General features: G+C 40.4%; 1 protein-coding gene across 4 annotated transcripts in view; it reads left to right on the top strand.

Annotated features, from left to right (window-relative positions):
* Window positions 1-19,940, top strand: part of Glis3 (GLIS family zinc finger 3) — a 426,885-nt gene that overhangs the window by 126,334 nt on the left and 280,611 nt on the right. For 3 of the 4 annotated variants that reach the window (XM_027406458.2, XM_027406457.2, XM_027406459.2), the window contains one exon: window positions 15,325-15,532. The exons of the other annotated variant lie outside the window; for it this stretch is intronic. In XM_027406458.2, the coding sequence (XP_027262259.1) occupies window positions 15,325-15,532 (208 nt within the window). The remainder of the gene's footprint in view (window positions 1-15,324; window positions 15,533-19,940) is intronic. 4 annotated transcript variants of the gene reach the window in all.

Raw genomic sequence — 19,940 nt, forward strand, 5'->3', positions numbered from 1 at the left:
GCTTGATGGCAAAAGAGAGTGGGGGTGGAGGGGCATAAAAAAAACTCCCACTGAGAGACAAGACCTTCTGATATGTGGAATCTACAGTAGTGGGACTGAAAGAGGTGGGGTGGGGCAGAGAAATACTAGAAAGTTTCATTTATTGCAGGATGAATGAATTCAGATCCAACACCCACTATTAGTGACTACAGTTGGCAATATTTGTACAAGTTGACATTTATCATGAGGCTAGATTAAGATATTAACACGCATACATGGGTAACCTTGTGTTATGAAGTATATATAAACTACTTTGCTGTGATTATTTTAATACACACTCATGCATTTAACTACCCCTTGCACTTTAAATATATGTACCATAAACTTAACATATTCTGAGCTCAACTTTGTGGTTATGTGTGATTTTGAAGATCTAGGTATTTCATCATGTAGTCCAGGCTGCTCAGGAACTAGGTATGTAGAGCAGACTGGCTTTAAACCTAGTAGTGATCTTCTCTTTTCTCAAGGGCAGGGATTGCAAACTGTGCCGCTACATCCAGCAAATTATACATTATATACTTCAAATTTAAATACTTTCTGCTTGTCAGTTGTACTCTAATGAAGGTAGACAACAAGAAAGGAATGCTTTCTTTTTATTAAATTTGTTCCAGATATTTTGCAACAGGGGTATTTCAAAGATAAGTCTGACTGCTGTCATACAAACAAGAAGTGAGGGTGGATTCTTGTGAAATTTGGTCAAAGCAACATGTTTCTTCATTAGTCCTTCAGCTTAAAGCATAATTCGACTTCTCAGATTTTTTTTTTCTGAAAAATACCCATCTTTAAACAGTAAAATTTCATAGACTTAGGTGTTTTAGTTTCAAAGCAAAGAGACTCCAGCTTGAGAATTTAGAGTTGGCAACCTCTTGCTGAGGTTTAATGTCTGATAGTTGGATGTTGAATGCTACACATTGAAAATACTCTGGTAATTCTGTCCCCTCTTCCTGTTTACCACTGGAAGCTATTCTTACTCAGTGACCATAAGGTAATATAGTTCATCACAAACTGTGAATTTCTTTCAATAGCCCCCATCCTTTTCTGGTACAAAAAAAGTGAGACTTTTGGCCCACAGTTGTTAGTTTTGTTTTATTATGGAACATTTAAGGCAGAAGGACACATATCTTGGGTCACATTTATCTAAAATGGGCTCACCTGCAGCAGGACAGAAGGAGGTCCTCCATTTATCACCTTCAGGACTCTACTTGCACAATCTTTGAAGAGCTGGGGAAGAATTTCATATCTCCCCTTAATTACTCTGAAGGGCATGCTGTCCTAAATGCCCTAAAATGTGTTATTTATTCTTTTCTAAGAAGCTGTGCATTACTAAGCTATCATTCTACTCTTACTCTGACTTTTAGCTTTGGTACGCAAATTCAGATGAGTAACTAAGACTCCTTTTTAACAAGTATTATTTCAGGGAGAACCTAAGCATAACTCATAATTTGAATTTTTGTTTTCCATACTGACACCAAAATGTCATAGGATTGTTTTATGTTCTTTTGGTGGCACTGTGAATTGTGGCTGCTGTGTAAGTGCTCAACTGCTGAGCTGTATCTACACTACGTTTCTTTCATTAGAATTAAAATTGTTTTATATGTGCCAGGTGTTTTCCCTGCATGAATGTGTAGCACTGGTTTGCAGTGCCCGTTGAGGCCACTGGAGGGCGCTAAATGCCCTGGAACTGGAATTACACAGGCTTTTGAACGGCCATATGGGTGCTGGGAATTGAAATCCAGTCCTAGTGCTATTAACTTCTGAGTCATATCTCTAGCCTGTGAGTGTTTTTTATTTGTGTGGATGTGTTCACGTGTGTATTGTGCACATGTGCCCGTGGAGGCCGGTGGTCAATATCTATCCGTAACTGCTTTCTGCCTTTTTTGTTTTGTTTTTTAAATCTCATTGAACCTGGAACTGACTGATTTGGATAGACGAGCTTGACCAGCAACCCCTGGGTAGCTTCCTGCTTCCTGCTCCCCAGCACCGAATGTAGGAACCACTGTGTAGGCTTTTATGTGTTTGCTAGGGATCGAACTCTGTTCTTCCTGCTTGCCTGACAAGCACTTTACCAGCGAAGCCATCTCCCCAGCTCCTGCTTTTGTGTTTGGATAGAGTTTGTGTTGGGTGTAGTGCTTTCCCTCTTAGCCAAACCCTTAATGGCTGGGAGTTACTGCTGGCAAGATGGCTGACTCAGCGTGCACCGGGCACAAGGTATGACCATCACAGCCGCTTTCATCCTGACTCGAGTTGTATATAGAGTTGCTCAGATTATGTTTCTCTTCTGAGTTCACAGATAATATCAAATGAAAGAAACAGGAGGTAACTTACAGTATGTGGGCTTCAGCCAGGTTGCTTGTGAGTTGAGGTTTGTGATATTTGAATCTTATTTTTATATTTTGGTAGTCTGGTTAACATTGCAACATTTTATACAGGGATACTGTTCTTACCCAAAAGGTAGTAGTTTCAGGCTTAAAATTACAGCAGTAATTTTAAGTGAAATTGTAGTTGATGTGACTTAATATTTCATCTAATAGATCTATAAGAAACAGTTCTTTGAATAAAAGCATGTTCGCTCCCAATTCTATGTTTGATGGAATATTTAGTCTTAGTTATTGTTGATGAGGTACCTTGATATTGTGTAATGGCGACACCCTAGAGACAGCAGAAAATGCAGGTTTTTTTGCTTGTTAGATGTCTCCTGAGATGCCCATGGCCCCGGCCCTTGTGTTGTCTTGGGTGACAATTCACAAAAGCTAGAAGCTGGAGCCACTAAGCAGCTTGGAGGCGGCAGCTCAATAGGTTGGAGAGAGTGTCCTTTCTGTGTGTCTCAGTTGGTCTAAAGCTCTTCCAGGTAGCTTGGCTGGTCTGAGAGGAACGCTTGGCCTTCATTGTTTACCCTCCTGGAGAGGAGGCCTTGAGACTCTGGTCAGTTTCAGGGACTTCCTGAAGCTTTTTTGAGTTGTTTACTTTCCTGCTTAAGGAGCTCCTATGGGATGGAATGTTTCAATTTTTGAAGGAAAGTGTTACAAAACAAAAGGTCATTTTATCCCATGATTATGCCATCTACTTCTGGAGCATTCCCGAGCCTACTAAAATCTCACACAGTGCATCCATGTGGGGTGCTCTCCTCCACGCAGACAGAAAATGAGAAAACTGCCTTGTGGCATACTTTCGGAGGGAGTATGGACAGAGGGGCAAACTGGTATTTCCAGCTGTTGTAATGTAGAAGCTGGACATATCACTGGTGCCTACCAGGATCCTCGTTCTTGGTTATGATGACTCATACCTGTTTAAGAGGGATTTTCTTCACTTTATTTGTGGCTTCAGACTACATCTGCTTTTATTCGTTGTCTACAGACCATGCTCTTTATCTGTTATGTAGCAAATATTTAATGAGCTATGGCTTTCTGAACAGAGAGAGGGATCCTACCCATTGTTTCATCTGGTCACTAATAGGTGACATTGCAATTTTCTCTGGTAACTTCCGCTTTGGATTAGCTTGAGGAGAAATAGCACACTTAAGAGATTTATGGCTTTGATTTATGAAAGAAAGATCTGGAACCTCCTGCACTTGTACTTGTAATCCTCCTCATTTCTCCTCTCCACTCCGTCTCCTCTGATGAGAATATTGGGTTTGTGCCGTCAGCTCTGCTTGGCTCTTTGTAGACCTTGTCCAGAGATCATAACAGTCTTCCCAGCTTGGTTTCTGCCTTCTGTTTCTGCCCTGCCTCCACATTTTCTGAAAGTGGTTGAACTATCCTCTTCATAATCACCAGCATACCCAGGCTTGAAACCCACTGTAGCTCTTGTGCCTGGACTTGGAGGTGTGCTGTTATTCAGTAAGAATAGGATTCCCAAGGCTTATGGTGTACTTACTGTGTGCTGGACAAGCATGGGAGTAGTTTGCATATTTTTGCATATTTGATTTATTCAATTCTTCAAACAGCTTTATGAAGGTGGGAGCAGTTTTGACTCCATTTTCCAAATGGGCAACAAAAGCACAGAGAGTTTAAGGAACTTGCCTATGGTCATGCAGTTTGTAAGTGAATCCTCTCTGGCTCCATCTACAGCACTTGCAATGTCTCCTGTGTGACTTTTGCAGTGCTTTCTTAGCTTTTGCCTTTCTCCTCTCTCTGGTCCTCTCATTATTCACCCTGTTTTCCCGGGCCACGGAGAGGCTGAGTGAGAGGGGTGTCACCTTTCCCACCAAGCTAATATAGATACTTATTTTTTTGTATGTATTCTTTTCTGTATTCAATATCAAGGCAATTTAATTCAGGATTGGATGCTGCTTACATTTTTCTCTGTTAGTTTAAACTACATCAAGTCTTCTAGAAGATTTTGCAAAAATCTTGTGTCCTGATAGCCTGAGATTCCATGACACATCACAGTGCCAAGTCCACAATAGGTCAATGTGACTAGTCATGGCCTTGGGAGACTAAGACAGTTTTCTCCACCTAAAGTACATTTACTCTCATTCTTTCTGGTGTGTGCAAATCTTTTTCTAAGTAATGCTATCTTCATAACATTTCTACAGTTGAATCTAGTGTACAGGTTTTGGTATAAACCATTGTAGGCAGGAACTGCCTGACTTGTCTTATGAACAGAAACTCCGTTGAAGCATCTAATATAGCTAAGAAAGGTAGACAGATAACTGACCTACAAGCAATAAATTACTAAATTGAGCCTGTGCTCAAATTTCAGTTTTTGGGAGTAATGATTTGCTTATTTAACAAATACATCCGATCTCTTCCCGTGGGATTGTTGGAAATTTTGTCAAGGGGAAAGCAGTAAAATGTGCTTATATTTCCTCTTTGGTTTTTGAGGCTAATTGTGGGTGAACTTTATTTAGCACTCTTGCTATACTAAGTGTCTCTGTGGACCAGAGAGGCTTCAGTTAACTTGGCAAATCATTACAAGGGAGGACAGGAGGGTCAGCAGAAGCCCTCTCTACTAATTAGTTGATAATTGATGTATAATGGCTGAGTGATGGGACTTTAGAATGTAAACCTCAGGAACAATGTTGAATCTATCTTTTATTTTTATGAGGTGTCTGGGAGCTATGAATTCTTTGCAGTATCTTACCAGAAGTGCTCAGCAGTGTGGGAAGCAAGACGAGGGCTGATGCCCAGAAAGTGGGGTTACTTAGAAGTACAGACAAGCATAGAACAATTTTCAATGTCTTAGGTATAAATGTGACACCATTTAATATAGGCATAAAATAAAATGAGTAGGGCTGGTGATTCTATACTTTGTGGGCAACATTCCTGTAATGCTGACTAAAGCTGGAAGCATGCTGATGTAAAAATTATACCCTTGTGAAATAAAGAGAATCAAACTGAATCCCTGAAGTCATATTAGTAGGGTATTGTACAATTCATAGAACTCTCCTTGGGGTTAAGATTTGACCTATTTATTGCTACACTTTGGGAAGGAGTCACAGGATAGACTTTATGGACCACACTTTAAACTTAGGCTTCTGTAACCATTGCTTTCTGAATTTTCATTGCCCACACTGGGCCTTTTTCACTGTCTACTTTCTGCTTTCTGTTTCACCCATGGCTGCTTGCCTTCCCCATGTCTTGGAGAGTTTACTCTTGGGTGGACTCCTAGTTGCATGTATCATCTCTTCTAGCATGGAGCCTCCAGTGTCGGACAGCCAGTTATGTCAAAGCACAGAGCCCCCAATGTCAGGGAGCCACTTACGCCAACGTCATCTGGTCAGTGGGCCCAGAGCGGAGTCTAGAAATTTCAATTTTAAGGAAATAACCCTTGTGATGCTAACGTACAGCCAGGTATGGAATCACTGATGGCATGAAACGTCCTGCTTTAACATCGGATTGTGTCAGCTTTCTGTTCATATAACTTAAGGTAATTAACCTCCAAAGAGAATAGGTTATTTTGCCTTGGGGTTTGAAGACATTCAGTACACAGTGGTTCCATTGCTCATGGTGGGTCTCTGGTAAGGTATCAGGTGAGCGTGTTAACACTTGAGTAAACCCATTTGGAAGTGAAAAAGGAGAAGGAGGAGACTAAGGCCCACAATCCCCTTCAAGGGCACACTCAGTGACCCAAAGTCTCCTCTTAAGCCACCTCCTATGATTTCTATGAGCTCCCAATAGTTTCCAGGTCCCAACAATGACCCAGGTCTTTTGGACTAACTGAACTGACCCCCCAGAACTCTAGCTCTTCCCTTGCTTTGTGCTGGAGCCACCTATGACAGGAACCCTTCTCCCGATGGTTTACTTCCATAGCTGCAGCCTGTTACTTCTTTTTCATCCATGTGTCTTTTCTTCCTTTATTGTTTTAACTTACTAACTCCCGTAGAATTATAATGTTACTCTTTGAGTAACTCCCCAAGGAGGAAGAGCCCCTAAAAATTCAGTTTCCCCAACAAATGTATTTTGCCTGCCATTTGTTCCTCTGAAAGATTATTATGTGCGTTGTAAGAGCTATGAGAAACCTTGTAATAAAAATATGTAATCTTTGTTTTATTAAGTTATTCTGAAGTTGTTTGGCCATGGGCATCTCCAGAAGCTTTTTCTCTTACCACTTAAGTGACACACCTTTGGAAATTCCAAAGGACTTTGAGGAATGTCTCTAGGTTAATCATCTTCAATGCACAGTAACTGCTCTCTTTCTTCTTCCAACTCCTGTCTATAATTTAGCTGCATATTAAGTCCTGCATAGCGCATTAGCCTTATCTGATGGCTCCTGGGTGAGTCTGTGTGATGTCAGTAGATTGTCAGCTCTGCAATGAGAGGATGCTGTACCCGGTGTTTCTTATCTCCCACAGGTTGTGTGTAGTTCTGTACACTTGCTAGTGCTATCATTCTCATTCCTATCCTTTGGTGTTTCTAGCCATTCATCCAGCATTTCTGGATCTTAGAGTGACACACTGTACACTCATATATATACATTCGCTTCATAGCCAGTGCTGTGTGCTTTAGCAGGGAGACATGGCATACTTGTCCAAACACTCTACAATAAGAATTGTATGTTTTCTATGCATGAGTTTATTGTTTCCAGTTATCAGAAGGGCTCAGAGGCGATCCAGTAATGACCTGGATCCAGTGGGCAGTCATCAAGGGGCCCCTGGAGAATCTTGTCCATCCATCTCGGGTGAAAATCATGTGCTTTTCAAAGTTCTCTCGGGCATCTCATGCTTTCCCCATCTGAGAAGAGAGAAAGGAGCTTGCACAAGTTATGTACTATATTATGGGTGAATACCCATATTTCATTTATGACAGGGATTTGTGGTATAAAGGTAGATTTATTTCAGCATTTGCTTTGAGACTTTATTAAAATAGCTATATTTTCGTGGTTTCTCTTAAGAACAGATGGGGGCAATGTATGATAAAATATATTGCTTTCAGAATTAGAGCATACATATTCATATTTGAGGAACTTAAGACATGTGGAAGGATACACATTTGGCTGTTTCAGTTGAGTCCTCTTAAAAGAATTTTGCTGCAACTGGGCAGATATGAAGATGTCTTGGTTTTATATGTACATCTACATCATTTGACTTTAATGCATATTATTTGAAATTAGAAATGTAAATAAATGTGATCTCCAAAAGAAGTCACTAGAACAATCTAAGCAATGCTTCTATATGTGCTAGATTAATGAATCTGGGGCCTAAAAATACATATGCTTGAGTCCTAAACATAGTTTGGAACCTATGGGGGTTGTCATGGTACATAGACCATTTCTACCTTATCAGAACATCCTTTTGTATTGATAGAGGGTAGATTGCGGTGGAGGATATATTGTAAGGGCAGAGTTTTCAGTGATATCCCCAATGCTCTTTCTGCCTTGGCTCTAGAATTGGGCCTTCTTGCCCACTCTGCCTGGGGCCACCTTATTGTTACATATCTACCTGGTAAAGCTTACCTTGTATGAGCATCTCTGTCCCTCTGGCTAAGTTTATCCATGGCAGAAAGCCCCAATAGTTTCTTGAGCCACATTTTCCTACTTAATTTGCTTCTACATTATAAAAAGACTGGGCTGTACCTTTCTTAGAGCACGAGGAATTAGCAAGAGGTGTTAGTACTTTTTTGAGTTCCTAATAATCATTTCTGCCATTATGACTCAATTTGCATTACTTCAGAATTGCTCTGTACTACAGTGATGATCATCACAGCACAAAGTTTTGACTGAGCAAAGAGTGTGTGTGTTGGTACTTGGTAATCCTTTGAGATACCTTGGAGAGGAATCTGAAATGTTCTGCTGACTACTAAATGGCAAAGGTTCCATCTTCAAGCTGCCTGTGGAGGACAGCCACCTTCTCCCATGCAATTTGTGTGCTTTTCGAAGTAGTATGGGTCTTCACTTAGAGGCTAGAGAGATGGTTCAGTGGTTAAGACACTGACCGCTCTTCCAGAGGACCTGGGTTCTAATTGCCAGCACCTACATAGTGGCTAACGATACCTGGGACTCCAGTTCCAGGGATTGAGCCCTCTTCTGGCCCCCATGGGCACTGCAAGCATGCAGTACCTATACACACACGCACACATGCACGCATGCAGGTTTAAAACAGTTCTCAAGAGGTATTTTAAAAGGAGTTCTTTTTTATATTGGGCTTTTCTATGGATTGTTTTAAGGAAACCATGTCATGCAGGGGTATTTAAGTGCTTGGAACTAGAAACAGTGGTAAAATTTTTAGCTTCAAAGTTACAAAAATGTTACTTCAGAATGACCTAGATTGGTTTCCAACTATGCCTCAATTTTGTGATCACCAGGAACAAAGGAAGGACTAGACTTGCAAAAACTTTGCTTTTGCAGTGAAAGGTTTATTGAGAAGTTTAAGAAAATACTATTTCTGGGACCAGTGAGGTGACTCAGCAGCTGATGGCTCTTGCTGTCATTCTCAACAGCCTGGGTTAGAGTCCCTAGATGGAAAGTGAGAACTGACTCCCAGAATGTTTTCTGATTTCTGCATGCACCCCATGACATGCACACCTACACATATGCATACAACTGCAGACATGTGCAGACAAGCAATAAATAAATAAAGGCCAAAGATAATACTTCTGCTTTTCCTTGCAAACTTTTGAATATTTTTTAAAATCAGAACTAGGAAAAATTTGAAGTCTTCTTTTCTATTTCTGTACTATTGCTTTGTTATACTGGAGGCATTTCACATGAGATTAACACCTTAGTCCTAGACAGTCAGTTTCTTTCTGAAGCAGTGAGCTGAAAGAGGATGAGAGAGGGGAGTCAAGAGTGGTACGAAGGTGTAGGCCATCCCAGGGAGGACTGGGATGGTGTGTGTGTGTGTCTGTGTCATGCACTGTGAGATGTCAGCATTGGTCCCTCAGTACACAAGGGAAAAGAAATTCTAGAAACCATGTAAAATAGTATTGGAGACAGTTCTTTCTCTTATTTTTTTATTGAAAACATTTTCATATTATATTCTGATCATGCATTTTCTTTGTCGTTATTCCCTTCCTACTTCTTCACGCACACAACTTCATGCCCCTTCTCTCTTTAAAAAACACAAACAAACAAGAATCATACACAGCCCTCCACCCCCAGATACACACACACACACACACACACACACACACACACACACACACACACACACACACCACCACCACCACCAACAACAACAACAACAAAAAACGGGAACAAAAATATACAAACAACAAAAAACAGTAAGACCAAAAAAGGTAAATTAAAGGCCCAAACAAAGCAAAATGACACAGAAGGTCTACAGAAAACTAATACTGAATCTCTTTTGCCTTGGCCAACTACTCCTGGGCATGGGGCCTGCCCCGAACTGTGCCTCATTTACCCAATGAGAGAGACTGCATTTGAGAAAGTGAATTTTTCCTTTGCTAGTGGGCATCAATTGCAGGTAGCTTCTTGGTGAGCAGTGTGAGGATGAGAGCCAGGGGTGCTTCTTTAATGACATTGAGTTAATTTGTGTATGTGTTTGCTAGTTTATGTGTGGACTTGAACATGGAGGTCAGAGGACAACTTGGGATGTTGTTTTCTCAAACTCCATCAACTTTTTTATTTTTTATTTTTTTTTTGAAAAGTGTCTCTGACTGGCCTGGAACATTCTAAGTGTGTTACCATAGCTGATTAGTAAGCCTTAGGAACCTGTTTGCCTTCACCAGTTCTGGAATTACAGTGGGACCTGGCATTTTTCACACGGATTCTGGTGTTTGAACTCAGGGCCTCACATTTGCAAGGCAGGCACTTTTAGCCACTGAGCTATCTTCCAGCTCCAAATTCAGCTCACGTTTTCAAAGCATTTAGTAAGCGCCACACACTGTGTCACACAGATGAGCTCCTTCATCCCTCTTAACAGCTGTACCACTCTGCAGCAATAAATTCATTGTAGAACCAGGAAACAGGCACAGAGAGCTTACACAATGTGGGACGATTATAAAGCTAGTGGGTGGTGAGGCTGTGATGCAGATGTGTGCTCTTGACTCTGGGGATGGTAGCCTGTCCCTTTCTTTCTTTAGCCTTTCAACTTTTCTGTCAGCCTTCAGTGCTCTGGTATCAGTGATTTTTACTAATCTATTCTTGGAGACTACTGGATTAAAACTTTTCTTTACACTTTACACTATATGACCCTGCATCAGAAAGCAAGTTGCTCTACATGTATTATTGGTAATATGTGAGCATAATTTTCTTTACTAGTATTATAGCCTTGCTGAATGCTTTGGATTTTATAATTGCATTATGGTTTATACATTAAAGGATTAAAAATATGAAATCTATGGCTTATTCTTAATGGCCTCAGAATTGGTATGAGCAAACTCTTGAGTTCATATGTTAGATGAAGAAATGACCGTAGGTGAAGTTGGAGATTATTTTCATATTTCTGCATCCTTTTTAGGTCCTTAATGTTGCATAGAGAGCCCAGATGCTTAAATGTAATGGTGTATATATTGATATTAACCTGTTGTTATTAAAGTAATCTCATGCATTAAGTGACATGATCATTCCTATTTTAGAAGAGGCTACTAGGGCAGAGAGATCCCAAGGACTCTGCCTATTGCCACATAGCCAGTGAGAGCAGGGGTCAGGACTTGAACCTATCCTGTATTCATGTTTTTGCCTTAAAATGCCCTATGTGTGAGTTGCACTGAACTGTCTAGAACTTGATCTTCTGTAATCATTTGTTACCTGATAAAAGCTATTTCACATGATCCACCTAGGGGCAAGAATTATTTTTTATAAAAAACAGGAAGTGGCCTTAGTGGGGACTTAGTCCATCCCTTGACTACTGCCTCCATGGACGTTTTTGTAAGTGCTAGTTGATTAGCGATTAAGAACAGCAAAGCTTTGATTACGTCAGCTCTGCCCTCTCATCTGTGTTACATTTTTGTTGCGCTCTGTATCAACGTGGATTTTAAGAGACCCAATGAGTAGACATAAGTAGTTAGGAAAGATGCAACCTGCAGTTAGGAAAGATGCAACCTATTTATGATGAGCATGACCTAATCAACCTTGGCTTTGTAGAAGACTCTTTCAACTAATGAAGACATTCGTGAAAATCACAGCGCTTCTAAAGTGACCACTCAGTTTAGAAACTCAGAGATACAGAATGATTTGGGCTTCCCACCAGCACAGGGTGATCTTGGCTAGAACCTATGTGGTACTCAAAACACCAGCCTCTCAGATCTTTATTTGAGCAGTAAACACATTTTTAAATACACACCATGCTGTCTCTAAAAATAAGCGATATTTCAAAAAGAAAACCAGTGCCCAAGTAGTTGGCACATCTGGTAGTCAGAAAAGCTGTATGGTTTGTTTTTACAGAACAACAAGCCAGGGAACATTCAAACTTGGCCAGTTGCAAACTTCTATCTGTGATGACACCTGGCTTAAAAAAAAAATTGGCTCTAGGCTCAAAACAGAAAGAACATTGGAAATGGGCAGAGAATTAAACAGCAGCATTTACTATCTTGTTTTGAGCAAGGAATTGTGAAGAACTTTTCTTCTGTAATAGACTGGAACAGAGAACCAAGGGCAGGCATGAAACAGTACCATGCGTGACAATCGCTGCTGACATCCATAGTACCTACTGTGGTGCTGAGTCCTTTGTATGTGCTGTTGCTACTGGATGCAAAGCCACCTTGTGAGGCAGCATCGATTTCTTTTCTTGTTTGGTAGATGGTAAGATAGAAATACTGACTCTAAATATTCAGTAATTTGCCTTGGTCCCACAAAGAGCCTGATCACCAGGCAAAGCTGCTCCCAGAGTCCACACTCTTACACTGAGTAGCTTAGAGCTGATCCTTTCTGAAAAAGAGTTAGACTTTTAATGCTTTGTTAGTAGTGGTTCTTGCTACAGCTCTTGTTTACTTCCCCTTGTGAGATAGATGGTGCCATTTTCTAGAACATTCTCAGTGCTGCATACAAAAACTGCATGTTTCTGAGAACTTCACTGTTGACACAAGCTGTCACTCTTTTGTGGCTAGAGGATGTTTAAGTTGGTCCATGTGTTTGGAGTAGGGGGAGGAACGGTGCACAGTGATGGTTACTGGGCAGAGAAGGACTGAGGTGTCTTCATTACGGGAAGTCTAGGCTACAGGGTTCTAGGGGAAAGCCTTGGTCAGTGCCACACTCTGGACCAGGAGAACAGATATACAGTTACTACTCTCACCAGTTTCGTCTTCCATTCAGCTTGGTCAGCTACACTGTGGAGAAGCATCAATGGACTGACTGCATTTGGATTTTTTAATAATGGTCCTGTTTCATAAAAGAGGGCTTCCATGAAAATAGTTGGGTAACATTTTAATAGTCATTGTAGTCATTTTTAATTTCCATGCATTCATTCACAGCTTTATAATAGGTTGGGTTGTTAGGAAGCAGATAAATGTTTAAGAAGGACTTCGTCTTTTTTTTTTTTTTTTAAAGATTTGAAGCATAAAAATGAGAGATAGTGGGAATGTAATATAATAGGTTCATTCCCTGACATTTGAAAGGACAGATCACTCAGATCTGCCCACGTGAAAGTGAGAATAGAAGGCAGGTCCTTACCTTTGGGTTGAAACCTTGAAGATGTGGTCTCTAGATACATAAGTTACAGACAAAATTGTGAATGAAGGTTTGAGTCAAAGTTGCAGTTATCACATTTGGCAGTTGCTAATTCGAAGTATACATGTTTTCATTGCATTTCTGAAGTACGGTATCATACACAGATTTAATTGGCTTTTCAAGTTTTTACTGCATACACACACACACACACACACACACACACACACACACACTTGTTTAATATTATAACCAACATAATAATTGGTTGTTCATTCTTTTAATACATATGTGTATACACACAGGATTTTAGATTTGACAAATAGGTATATGATTTGTTATTGAGTTATATTTCTTGTGTGTACTGATAGAGTGACTAATGTATTTGTTTTTGAGGCAGATAGATATTAATAGCTTTATTAAGAAAAAAAGACAAAGTGACAATTCATTCTATCAGAGTATATTGCATTCTCTTTGAATGCTTGACATCTGATGTAGCTTTTACTAGAAACTTATGGTAGCAGTGGTGAAAGCTGAGGAGATAACTCAGGTTATCATAGCCTAGGTTAGTCTGTGCACCACTGCATTGCCTTTTTTAAGGTAAAGAAAGAGCATATGCAAATATACAGGATTAATAACTTTCAGAGAGCCTCATTTTATGAGTATCATATAAAAAACACACCCACCACTCATGATATGAAGGCAAAACCCTGATGGTTCAATGCCATTTTTGTCAGAAATATGGAATATCTCCAACTGGTCTTGGAAGACACAAGAAAATGGATCAGAAATCTGCAGCAGGAGGGAGAGATGAACCTGTACATCTGAAAAAAAATGTGAGAAATTTCTTTAGGAGCCAGTGATCTTGGAAAATGTTCAAGAGAGGGCCCAGAGCCCAAACTAAAGCATGTGGGTGCCCTGGAAATCCATGGAGGGATTGTGTTTTCATAGATGGTAATTCCCTGTGTGGCCACAGGCAGGCCACGAGCACCTGGGTTTGAGCTCCACGGCATTGATGGGGCGCTCTTGTCACCTTACATAGCTGTGACCCCACCAGCATCATTGAGGTGTAGCTTCATTTATGAGGATATGACAATAGCTTCCAGGTCTGTTTTGTCTCAAGGGGCTATTAGTAGAAAATGTAACTAGAATTGATGCCAAATCAAAGAGCTGTTTGGTTTAATTGGGGGAAAACAAAATATGACATTTTGCTTTCTAGAGCTAAAGAAAGTTACAGTGACAAATTCTACACACCAGTCCCAAGTAGAGTGATGACAAAGTCAGAGAATCTAGTGAGAAATTTATTTTTATTTGTTAGAATTGGGAATAGAGTATAAGGCACTGGGGCTCAAACAGGTAGTTGTCAGACATGTTTGAGAAAGCACATCCATGCAAAGGGAATGTCTAGAATGACTCAGCTTTTACTGTTATTTTAAACAATGATTCATGGCAATGTCAGCCATTTCTTCTCCACTTTCACTTCTCTTTAATGACACAAATTCTTGTGGGTTTCTATGCCTTTATTTCTTTCTCCTTTGGGTATGTACCACACTTTTATTTTTACATTGGAATTTTATAAGTAATGGAAACAAAAAATATGTTGTTAAATGAATTTAACCTTCCCAAGTGAATGTTTTATGGATTTCCCATCTTGAATTGAAAAAAAAAATTGTTGTTTGTCCAATGGCAACTTACTGGGATGAAAAGGGAAAACCTAAGGTTAAAGGGATATGTCTTGATTATAAGTACAGATTTGCAATCGAATTGGCTAAACATTTTTATTCCTTCTCCAGCAGTATTGACTTTACTTGCTGTGTGATTCAAAATATTAGCTACTCTAGGAAGGAGTTGATTTGATAAAGATGATTCCATCTACTAGACACACCTTCACCCTTCTGTTAAGGATATAAATTATGACTTTCAGCATAGTTTTCAGGAGGTGATTCTCGATTCTACACTGTGGTGTTGAGTGGCGATTATGAAAAGCCTTATAGCGTTACAGCTTTTGCCTTGGAATCATGTGCTTTATGGTGTAATCAATATTAAAGAGATATTCTTGTAACACCAGCACTTGGGAAGTGGGAGGCAGGAAGAACAGGGACTCAAGGCTATCTTTGACTACACAGTAAGTTGGAGGGCAGCCTAGGCAACATGAAAAAATTTACTGAACTGAGAAGGTCCAAGGACTTTCTAGATATGAGCCCCGATGTAAATGTGCACCTGTGTATGAATTGATTGCTGATGTAAGGGACGTGAAAGCTAACCTGATTCATTTGTTTTTAGGGGCTCTTGGCTTTGGGCCTCAGTGCAAGTCCATTGGAAAAGGCAGCTGCAACAATCTAGTGGTCACCAGCAGTCCCATGATGGTTCAGCGACTGGGACCCATTTCACCTCCAGCAAGCCAGGTCTCCACAGCATGCAAGCAGATCAGTCCTAGCTTACCGAGGGCAGTGAATGCAGCCAACCTGAATAGACCTCCTTCAGATTCCAGGTCTCAACTTACGTTTTTTTTACCTCCCCCCCCTTTCCTTATGGTATACTCATACCCCATGAGTGTTGTCCCCGCTTTTCCTGAACATGAATGTACTTGCTCACACACACACTGACTCACACACTCACTGTTCATGTTCACTCACTCTGCTGAAGCAGCTCTTCCAGTTTCAGCTTTGTAGGAGAATGTGTCTGAAAAGTGAGTACCATTCTTTTTTTTTTTTTTTTTTTTTTTTTTGGTTTTCGAGACAGGGTTTCTCTGTGGCTTTGGAGGCTGTCATGGAACTAGCTCTTGTAGACCAGGCTGGTCTCGAACTCACAGAGATCCGCCTGCCTCTGCCTCCCGAGTGCTGGGATTAAAGGCGTGCGCCACCACTGCCCTGCCGAGTACCATTCTTAAACTCTTAATCAGGACGGATGCTGTGATGGCTATTGTCTGGTCACGTGAGATTTGAGTCTCTGGAACCAAAGCCTGGTTTGTAAAGTTATCATTTCCCTATAAAGCAAGGCATATGTGGCCAACAAGATGCTCTATACACCTGTCAGGTTTTCTGGGTGTGTATTGCAGTGTCTCAGGGCTGGTTTGCAAACTGTCAGGCTGCTAACTCAACCTGTGCACTCATCTACTCAAGCATGTATTGAGTACCTACTGTGTGGGTAGTACAACAGTTTAGGGAAATAGTAGAAAGAATAGAGATGGAAGTCATGAATCATAATGTGTTTGGGAAGACATAATTTTGTAATTATGTAAGCCTGTGGCAGTATAAGTGCAGTGATACCTTGTGTCTTTTTCATTTGGAAGAGTTAAATTGAAAAGAAAACACTCCTCTCCAGACAAAATTTTATTTTCCTCAGGGTTGATGTGTGTGTGTGTGGGTGAGCGGGGTTGGCTAAATAAAAGTGAACTAGGGTATAGCGTTTAATGTATATTTCTTTTGAAGATTATTGTTTTATCTTTTAGAGGTTATTTTCTTGGAAAAAAACAGTGCAGAAGTTTTTCCTGTGAGTATCAGTTCTGAGGTGATAGCTCTTGCAAAGGAGCTATTGTCTGCATCCTTCTGTGTGGGCTGTGACCACTAAGGTGCCTTGTGGTCCTGAGACTCTGTTTCTCCTTTTCCCTTCCTTCTGCTCATTTATTTTCTGGGCCTCCTTTCAGCCTCCAGTTGAGACTCTGAAGTCATGGCTCCCAGATCACTTATTTATTCTGGTTTTCTTTCTTTCTTTTTTTTTTTAAGGTGAAAACTTGTTTTCTACCTGAGACTTTAGTGATGGGAAGCTGCTGTCAGTTTCCCATTGATGATTATGCCTCAAGGGACTCCTCAGCCTTGCTGAGTGCTGCATGTAAAATTAACTCTGATCATTGGTGGGTGTCACTGGAAGCCTTCAGCTTCCTGTCTGTGGCAAGTCCATCCCATGCCTGGAAGGCAGTCATAATTAATGGAGAAATAGACGACAGTAGGCAGAACTCAGGCCGCTCAAGCCAGGTGTCTTCTGCAGTCTGTTTCATGGTTCGGCCAGAGGGGTCATTATCTCAGTATTTCCTGGCATATCTGGTTCCTTAGCATAATATATTCTTAAAAGACAACATCTTGACGATGCACTGACAAGTATTTTGACTGTGTATTCTGTGAGCCTTTCTCTGAGAATGTTCTCCCCCCCACCTTGGATGGGCAAAGACATGGGAGTTGAGAAATGGGTTGGTGAAGTGAAGGATGGAACCCACTTATAGCAGTTTGGAAAGGTTGCGCATTTTATGTGGTCATTACATTGGTTTGTGTGTTCCATCTGGGGAATAAAATCTTGAGAAAGAGCAGTGCATTGCAGTCTAGCACTAAAGAGTGGCTAGTGGGTGAACCGGCTGAGCATTTCATGCGTCAGGTCTTCCATAGGTAGATGGGACCAGAGAGGCCATGAACCATTCAGTCTTAGATATGTTTGCCCTTTGAAAATCTGCAAAGGTGATTGTTTACCTATGGTTGTATAATTGCTATGTGCTGTAGAAAAAGGGAAACTGTAGAAAAGTCTTAGGCAATAAATGTGATCACCATGAATCCCATCACCCTGAGATTACTGTGAGTGGAAACTTTATAAACACCCTTCAAATCCAAGGGAACACATGCTCTACAGGTACTGGCTTTCCTGGTCATCAAATTGACTATTAATAGACTATTAATAGACATCTTCTTTAGCCTTCATATCAGTTTCCTCCCACCCCAAATGCCATTTTATGAAGAAACGACAGAAATAAAACCAATTCTTACCAGTCCTTTATTATTAGGACTTCAGTTCTTTTTTATGATTTAAAAAATGATAATTATATCATTTCCCTCTTCCCTGTCCTCCCTCCAACTCCCTTCTTTCAAATTCATGGCTTCTTACTCTTTAATTATTATTGTTGCATTCATATATGAAAATAAATAGTAAATGCAACCTGCTGAATCCCTTTAGTGTTGCTTTTATGGGTATTCTTTAGGTCTGACCACTTGGCATTGGGTAGCGATTTAGGGGTTTCATCCCTGGGAGAGACTAATTCTCCCTCTCATAGCAGTCTTTTCTTACATGTATCTCTTCATTTAGGATGGTGGCCCTGTGAAATTTCCCCCATGTCAACTGGGGTTACCATTGATTAGGTCTTGTTTAAGTAGCCATGTTGTTGAGATTTCATGAGGGTAACTTCCTTGCCATCTCTAGAAGACACATTGTTTCTGTCTGGTGCAGTCTTTCATCTGCTCTTCTTTGATGGTGTAAGGGTTAAGTTATAGATGTCAATGGCAACTGGACACACCGTAGTAGGTCGTTCTCTGCTTTTAGACTAGCAGTGGTAGTCTATAAGGGTCTCCATCTGCTGTGAAATGAAGCCTCTTTGATGAGGAGTAAAAGCTGCCCATTCCTGTGGATATAAGGATAGGTGTTTAGAATGAAGTTAGGAATTACACTGGTTTAGGAAAGTGGCTTTGTTATGTTCTCCTCTGAGTCTGTGACCGCACTAGGCATGTGTTCTTGACTAGGTTTACAGCACAAGATATGATTTCCTTCCTGTTGAACAGGACTTCAGTTCAATTAGATAGCTGTTGGTTACCACCTAGTTATTAGTGCCACTATTATACCTATAGGGAGCCTTGCCATGCTGATCATTGTTCATAGGCATCACCATAGGGTAGGACGATTGCATATTTTCTTCCCTTAATAGCTTACAATGTAGCTCTGTCTCTTATTTTAGTATTACAAATAATGCTTTATTGGATTAGCCTATAAATTTGTTATTTCATGTCTCTAGTGACAGAACAAATAATCAGGAGTTGTTGGTTTAAACAGCCATTAATAGCATCTGTGATGCTAATGACAGGCATTTTTAGGTTACATGGCAGAGAAGACCAATCCACATAGGAACTCGGCAGTGGTCTCAGACATGATCATATATTTAATTTTATCTATACAACTTATTAGTTTGAGATAATAATTGTGTAATTATCTTAATTGATATTTCATTATTGATAATATTGAACAGTTTTCAGAGATTTGCCAACTATATTTCTTTCTCTTTTTTTTTTACTTGATTTGAATGTAATTTTTTTCTGGGGCATTCTTCTAAGAGAACACGCTCTACCTTTTACTTGTGCTTAGTTTAATCCAGTGATGGGAATCCTGTTTTGGTGCTGTGTATTTGCTGTGATGAAATTCCCAGTCATTTCTCATTAGGCAATCACAGTGCTAGACAAATACTGTATTCTGCTGAGGAGTCAGGAGACACTGTCAGTTTTGGTGTCATCCGCATCCTGCTGTAAAGGCCATTGCACATATGTCTCTTATTTACAAGGTAGATGTGCTACTTCATACAGTTGTTTAGTATCTCAGCCTAGCATAGCTAACCAGTAAAGGAGATGGGATGCTGTTTAGTTGTTTAGTATCTCAGCCTAGCTTAGCTAACCAGTAAAGGAGATGGGATGCTGTTTGTATGGGCTTTGTAGATACCTAGCTTGCCTAGTGTGTCCACATGCCTTGTGAATTTGAATTTAGGATTGAATATTCACAATCCTAGCAAACGCCATCCCTGTTGAAAATGTGGTGGTTTCAAGGCATAGAAAGCCTATTTGATTTGCCCAGTGTCAGTTTTGCAGCTTGTCATTACAAGGTCAGCCACCACATAGTGACGTCAGTCTAGATTTAAATACTCTTATTTCCATATTCTAAACTGGAATTCTTGGTGGTAATTGCCTTTTTTGTTTGAGGTATGTTCACAAAGGTCAGAGAAGGCCAGGAAAAGGACCTGGAATATACTCTAGGCTCCCTGTGCTCTCTGATGTCTTCTAAAGCTGTTCTGTGTTCATAAGCCATGCTCACTCTTTTGGAAGATTTCCTGGGGTACATAGATGACAATTTCCAGATAGTCTAGGGCTGGTCTTTCCTAG

The sequence above is a fragment of the Cricetulus griseus genome, chromosome 3, assembly GCF_003668045.3.
Source record: "Cricetulus griseus strain 17A/GY chromosome 3, alternate assembly CriGri-PICRH-1.0, whole genome shotgun sequence".
Lineage (NCBI taxonomy): Eukaryota > Metazoa > Chordata > Mammalia > Rodentia > Cricetidae > Cricetulus > Cricetulus griseus.